The following is a 7,776-nucleotide window of genomic DNA, read 5'->3' as shown; positions in this document are numbered from 1 at the left end:
ATACTGGGGTGGTGGGTGGGGGGTTGGATGCCTGTTTTTTTCCTTCAGGATTACCTTACATGTCATAACCAAGTGAAAACTAAGACTAATACGGTTTAAATTGATTTAAACTTGGAGTATTCCATTTTGCCTGTTGAAACGTGTACATGTTGAAAGGTTACATACACATCAGTGTCTCTATTCTGGCACACATCTTTCACTAAGTTCTCTTCCTTTGCTATTTCAGTATTTGGGGCAAACCTACTGGCAGTTATGGTGTAACAGGAACATGGGAAGTTAAAAAGGGGAAGGAATTCTTTTAAATTCTTAAGGCATTAAAACTGGGAAGAAATAAAGTTCTGAAAGCAATTTTTTTTCTTTTTTTATAATCCCAGGATTATTTCTTATGTGAAATCTAGTTGATGGAAGATATCCCAAATTACATAAGGCCTCATTACAAACTTGAAATATAGCAAGATTTGATGACTTACAAGTTTCCAAATACTATTACTTTTCTAGGGTTTCTTTTCCAAATAAATTAAACTGATATCAAATGAAGGTTAAAAAGTGAAGTTTTTCACATTAAATATAAATAAGTTATATCTGTTTTAATAATTCTAACATTTCTGCTGAATGTTATCTGATAATATATTGCACTTTTTGGCTAATGATCAACACAGAGCACAAATAAAATTTAAACAATAAAGTTGTAAGTCCTAAACGAAGTCTCCCATACCCATTAGTTACGATGCTTTACACGTGTATGAACTCGTTGATGTTGAATAAGGTTTGTGCTCTGGGTGAAGGTTTTACCACAAATACGGCATGCATAGGGCTTCTCTCCTGTGTGAATTCTCTGGTGTTGAATAAGGCATGTTCTCTGGCTGAAATCTTTGTTACATTCATTACATTTATAGGGTCTTTCTCCAGTATGAGTTCTCTGATGTTGATTGAGTGATGAGGAATAAATAAAAGCTTTCCCACATTCGTTGCATTTATAGGGTTTCTCTCCAGTATGAATTCTTTGATGTTGGGTAAGGTTGGCACCCTGTCTATATGCTTTCCCACATATGTTGCATTTAAAGGGTTTTTCTCCATTATGAATCCTCTGATGTTGAGTCAGGTGCACACTCTGGCTGAAGGCTTTCCCACACACACTGCATTTATATGGTTTCTCTCCAGTGTGGGTTCTGTGATGTTGAGTAAGGTTTGCACTCTGACTGAATGCTTTCCCACATATATTACATATATAGGATTTCTCTCCAGTGTGAGTAGTTTGATGTTGAATAAGAGTTGAGGAATGAGCAAAGGCTTTTCCACATTCATTGCATTTATAACATTTCTCTCCAGAATGAATTCTCTGGTGCCGTATAAGGTAAGTACTCTGACTGAACACTTTCCAACATTCATTGCATTTATATGGTTTCTTTCCAGTATGTATTTTTTGATGCTGAAGGAGGTGTGTACTCTGACTGAAAGTTTTCCCACATTCATTACATATATAAGGTTTTTCTCCAGTATGAACTCTCTGATGGTTAATTAGTGATGAACTGTGGCTGAAGGTTTTACCACATTCCAGACATTTGTATGGTTTCTCTCCAGTATGTGTCCTTTGATGTATAGTGAGGTGTGCACGCTGACTGAAGTCTTTCCCACAGTCGTCACACTTGTAGGGCTTCTCTCCAGTGTGAATTCTTTGATGTATAGTAAGGTGTGCACGCTGGCTGAAGGCTTTACCACACTGATGGCACTCATACGGTTTCTCTCCAGTGTGCATTCTCTGATGTGCGATGAGGGATGAAATATGCCGGAACTCTTTCCCACATTCCTCACATTCATAAGATCTCTCTTTGGCATGGGTACTTTGGTGCTTTATGAGGGACGGATGTTTCCTAAATTTTTTCCCACACACATTACATTTATAAGGCTTCTCTCCAGGATATATTTTCCTATGTACAATACCATATGAGACATGATTGAAGGTTGTCCTGCCTTCGTTATACACAGAAGTTTTATCATCTAACTGGGTATCAAATTGTACAATTAGGCTGGAATGCGTCTCAAAATTATTTCTAGATATATCATATTTACTAAGATACTCTTCTGTAGGGTCATCGTCCTGTGACAGGAATGACTTCAAACTGAAATCGCTCTCACTAGTGGGACTTTTTCTGAAGGCCTTTGTTGCTTGCCTCTCTAATCTGTCGTCATAGTCATACGATTCTTCCACTTTGATGGTCTGGGTAACATCCTTTTTAAGTTCCGAAGTATCCTCTACTGGAGTACACTCTTCGACTTTAGTTTGCCATTCTGAAATTAAAAAAAATATAAAATGTCTTCTACCTGGACAAAGAAACTGCCCAAACTGAAACAAAATACTGAACATGAGTCAAATGCCTAAAAACACTGTATGGCTCTGACAAACTCAAACACGGTTAAGGCTTTGGAAAAGAGAATAAAAAGCAAGAAAACTAACAGACAAAACTGTTGAAAAAGACAGACGCAACAAGGGCACAGATGAAATACAACAGGTTGGGTTAGATTAGATGACAGTTTACAGAAGTGAAAATAAGTTGGTTAAGTTAGGATAACTTCATGGACTCATTTACTAATAAGCCCAAAAAGAAGGCAAGCTAACTATCACTGTAGCTTCTTCCAGGATAGTCTGCATAATGCTAAGGAATCTTTTTAAAGCAATTTCATGGAGCTTGTGGTGCAGGGAATTATTTGATGTATCTTCTTCCCATATTCTTTGTAAACTCCCACCAGATGACCTTTTCCTGATGGGTCTGGGGAAGATGATGATGGATTATATGATTCAGTTGTGAGGGATTGTTTACTGAGCTAACTGACTGGTGAACTTTGCTATCCTGTTGGGTATAAAATAAGCCATCTTCATGAGCAGAGGAAGTGGGGGTTATCTCACTACCAACAAGGAAGGAAGAGCCAGGAGTGGAGCATGTCTTTTAGATGTTGGAATCATCTAACATATTGAACCTCTAGACTCAGGGACAGGAAGCTGTGAGAGTAGAGAAATTAGCACAGGACAGGAGCAGCAAGGGCCAGAACCTGAGCTACAGTGGGGGGCTTCCTGGCCCACAGAGTAATCGACGCTGAGTGCCTATTGGAAGGGGACTCCTTAGTGGAGTGGGTTGCCTCCATGCGCTTATTGGGGAAATTAGGTTTGTTGGCCCAGGAAGCCAGAACTGAGCATTTTTGGGCTGAAGTTATACTGAGAAGTGGGATGCCAAGTGGCCATTTATCCACAGTACTAAAAGAACTTTGTAACACTGCCTAAGCAGGGCAGAGGCCTGGCCAAGGCACTGAGGACCAGAGGCCTGCATGTGGGCATGGCAGAGGAGCAGCTGTTCTTACCAAAGACCTGTATCCTGAACGTTTTCTGACCCTTCACTGTAACCTGTCAACTGCCCTAATAAAGCTCACAGCTGAGTAATGTCTGCATGCTATGCAGCCTCTACAATGAATTATCGACCACAGCAGAGCAGCAGAGTGTGCTGTGTGAGGGATGGTTGCTGCTGTCTTTTGCAGAGTGCTTTCCATACTTAAAATCTCTATTATATCCTCTGTAGCCTATAAGAATGATTTTCAAACTATGGTCCCAAGACCAGCATCTCTGTTACCTGGGAATATATTGAAATATCAGGCCTCACTCAACATACTGAATGATAAATTCTGGGGAAGGACATGAGCAATCTGTTTTCAAAGTCCTCCATATAATTTTCATGTACACTAAAGTAGGAAAAATACTGGCGTAAGGAATAAACTTTAAAGAGAAAAGGAAAAAAAATGACAAAACCTCTTATACAGTGGCAGCAACAATGGGCTTAAATGTAACGTGAGGCTGGCCCAGGTCAAGGCAGTGTTTCTGTCGCCTATAACGTTGCTGTAAGTCAAAACCAACTCATGAGCACCTAGCAACAACCGGCATTCAGTTCCAAAACCATCTAGCCCTTTCTGCTGTACTACGTTGTTGCTGTATGCCGTCGAGTTGGTTCTGTCTTATAGCGACTTGGTATAGAGTTTCTGAGGCTGTACACCTTTATAGGAGCAGAAAGCCTCATCTTTCTTCTGTGGGGTGGCTGGTGGATTCAAATGATTGCCCTTGGGGTGGGGGGTATCAGCCCAATGCATAACCCACTGTACCCCCACGGTTCTACTATAGCTTCTAAACTTCATATTCAGCTTCCACACGACTTCAGTGATTGGCTTGAAATATTTCACAGGTGCCATGCTCCCCTTCAGGCTCCAGGCCTTCTCTCAACATGCTGATGGCCCAGCTCCTGATTCCCTCTCCAAAGGAAGAATCCGGAAGTACAGATTAGGTTGAGTCATAAGGACTTTCCATTTTTGTAGGTCAGAATGGTTGGCTATGAACACTTCTCATTTGCTTCAGCTTCCTCTCACCTGGAGTGCCTGGGTGACACTAATGGTCACTGTGCTCAGCTGCTCAGTAAAAGGTTAGAGGTTGAGTGCTCCCACAAGCACCTTGGAAGCCAAGTCAGGAAATGAGCTAATGAAAACTCAGCCACTGAAAACCCTGTGGGCATAGTTTTACTCTGATACATATGGGGACACCATGACTTTAAGTCAAGGGCCACTAGTTTAATATGATGGCCTGTGACAATTCAGCCCTGCCTTATAATTTCACAATTTTGTGTGCTGTGTGTATTTCTAATTCAGATGGCAAACTGTGAAGAGGGCATATGCTTTTTTCATATGTCCTTCAAAAAATGGTCCAAGACTTAGATAGATTGATGGTTTAACTGAATTGGTTAAATGAACCAATTCATTTTAGTTGCTGCAAAAAAGTGAATGCAAATAAAAGCAAAATCCCAAACAAAACTATGACAGAAGTAACAACAAAAACTCCAAAATAAGACCCCAAACCTGGCTACAAAGCCATCCACTAGGACTGTGTGGAAGGAACCCTGGGGACGCTGTAGGATAAGCATTGTGTCGGGTAAGAAGTGACTTATGGTGAGCAGTTCAAACTTCCCAGGAGCTCTGCAGGAGAAAGATGAGGCTGTCTGTTCCTATAAAGATTGGTAGTGTCTGACACCCTGGACTCGATGGCAGTGAGCGGTTTGGGTTTGGATTGTATTTTCAATATGAGTTAAAACAAATCTTTGTGACAATCCTTTTCCTTTAAAATCATGTGGGATACGTGTAACTTTTAAGTATTAAGAATTACATGAGAAGAAGTAAAAAAGTACAGTCCTGGTTATGGTGCTGTAGTATAAATGCTGGACCGCAACCCAAAAGGTTGGTGGTTCAAAGCCTATATGGGGTCCCTATGAATTAGTTGGAACTGACTCAACGGCACTTAACAACAAGAAGTCAAAAAGTATTGCTACTAAGGTTCCAGTTTATACATGCACGGGTTCATGCCACAGACAATGTGCTTAGAGATGTTGCTGGAGATGGCATCTCTCAGTAATACACTTGTCTAAGTCTCATCATGGTGCCTTCACAAAAAAGGATACTTTCTGTGCCATAGAAAAAGGTGATTTTCAGGTCAGGGCTAATACCAAATTTTCAACAATATTCAAGTGGATATTTCCCCTGATCATTAAAGCTTTGCAACATGTTTACAGAAATGCATTTTAAGGACGATCAGGACGACCTCAAAGGTGAACACATGGCAGAGAAATCAGCTCAGAAGATTATGGTCACTGTTTTAGGAATTCTAAAGGGGTAATTTTGATAAGATTTTTTTCTTTCAAAGGACACAGGACAATCAATGGGGATTTACTAGGAAAAAGTTTTAAGAAAACTGCGTTGGTGAGCAAATTGTGCTGCTGAGCTGATTTCCCCGAAACCCCCAACCCGACAATGCATCTGCTCATCCTTGGAGGGCAACAAGGGTAGAAATAAAACAATTTTGTTGGGGAGCCTTACCCCATCCTCCCTTACACCTTGATGTTGCCCCTTCAGACTTACTTTTGTTCCTCAAACTCAAAGAATTTAAAAGAACACAGTTTGAGTTCCTCAAGGATGCCAGAACTGCCATTTTGTCATGGCATAAACCAAAGAGTGCAGGATTCTTTGGGGAAACATTGTAGATAATGGAAACACCTCTTTGCAAATGTATAAACCTAAATGGAGGATATGTCAAGAAATAATAGCTTTGTACTGGGATTTTTTTTGTCAAATTAAGGTTTCTTAATTTGTACTGGTGTGGTGCTGTGGGTTAATGCGCCAGACTGCAAAGCCGTTTGAACTGCAAGGTAGGTGGTTCAAGCTCACCATTTGCTCCTTGGAAAACCCTATACAGGGTTGCTACAGGTTGGAAACCACTCAACGGCACTTAACAACAACAACAATAATTTTATAGCAGTATTTTTGGACGTATCCTTGTATTTAAAATATTAAATTACAAGTTTGCAAATTTTCTAAGAGGAAGTTCAAGGTATAACTTCACATATATCTATCTACTCAATCTTCCTCTTAGAAAAATTTCGAACTTTGATATTATAAATTCTGTATTTGCTTATAAAAGGGTACAACCAAAAATATTGCCACACAATTACAGAAACCTTTCTTAAACAAGTGATACCTATATCCATCAGTGAGGACTAGTTAGGAATAGTGGAGGAGGAGGAGGATGGAAGAGTCGTGATAATTGATCAAAAACCATTGATAGGAAAAGGTGTAAAACATATTAGCAAATGGAAAACAAAGCAGATGTGTAAGAGTATGTAAGGAGCACTGGTGGTGCTGTGGGTCAGGCACTGGGCTGAGAACTACAAGGTTGTTGGTTTCAGTCACCAGGCGCTCCTTATGAGACAGATGAGGCTGTCTGCAGTTGTGGAAGCCCTATGGAAGGTCACTATGAGCCAGAAGTGGCTCAATGGCAGTGGATTTCCTTTGTTTTTTTCCAAACAACAGACACAGAGCAAGATCCTACATGTGTATGTATATGAATATATAGACACATCACCACTCGTCTGTCAGTTTGAATGCTGTGGTAGTTTGTGTTGCTGGAAGCGATGCCAGTGATATTTTAAATGCCAACAGGGTAACCCACGGTGAACAGGTATCAGTGGAGCTTTCAGACTAACAGAGACTAAGAAGAAAAAGGCAGACGACTTTTGAGTGGTTAGTTGCTGAAAACTGAATGAACAGCCACGGAACACTGCCTGACCTAAGGTGAGCCCCTCACTCAGGCTGAAAGGCACTCGCAATATGAATGGAGAAGAAAGAGCTGAATTCCCAAAGAAGAGATGACCTTAGTAACATGGAAGGAGTAAAGCTTTGGGGCCTTTCATTTGTTGATGATGAAGAATTCAAACAGATAAAAAAAATCCACTGATAATTGGAATGTGAAAGGTATGAAGTATGGACCTAAGAAAATCTGAAGTTGTCAAAAATGAAATGGAATGCATCAAGATCAAGATCCTAGGTATTAGTGAGCTGAAGCCACCACTTGTCTGTCAGTTTGCCGTACTGTGGTGACTTGCGTGTTGCTGTGACTCTGGAAGCGGTGCCACTGCTATTTTAAACACTAACAGGGTCACCCATGGTGGACCGGTTTCATATGAACTTCTAGACGAAGAAGGAGGAGAGACAGACTACTTACAAACATTTAGTCAATGAAATGCTTATGAATAGGAGTGGAACACCACTGGACAGCATCAGAATATTGAATATTGAAACATGATCAAGAGAACCAGAATATTCCGACAACAGTGTCAGAAAACGAGCCCCTAAGATTGGAAGGCACTCAAAATACAACTAGGGAAGAGCTGCCTCCTCATTCGCTGACTGTGAAGATGT

General features: G+C 40.5%; 1 protein-coding gene across 1 annotated transcript in view; it reads right to left on the bottom strand.

The window, feature by feature from the left end:
• Positions 1–718: 718 nt before the first annotated feature.
• Positions 719–7,776, bottom strand: part of ZNF287 (zinc finger protein 287) — a 26,259-nt gene continuing 19,201 nt past the window's right edge. Inside the window, exon 5 of the mRNA XM_006875901.1 lies at positions 719–2,289. Within this exon, the coding sequence (XP_006875963.1) occupies positions 719–2,289 (1,571 nt within the window). The remainder of the gene's footprint in view (positions 2,290–7,776) is intronic.

This window comes from Chrysochloris asiatica, unplaced genomic scaffold (assembly GCF_000296735.1).
Source record: "Chrysochloris asiatica unplaced genomic scaffold, ChrAsi1.0 scaffold00346, whole genome shotgun sequence".
NCBI classification, from domain to species: domain Eukaryota; kingdom Metazoa; phylum Chordata; class Mammalia; order Afrosoricida; family Chrysochloridae; genus Chrysochloris; species Chrysochloris asiatica.
This window is presented reverse-complemented; position numbering and strand designations above follow the sequence as displayed.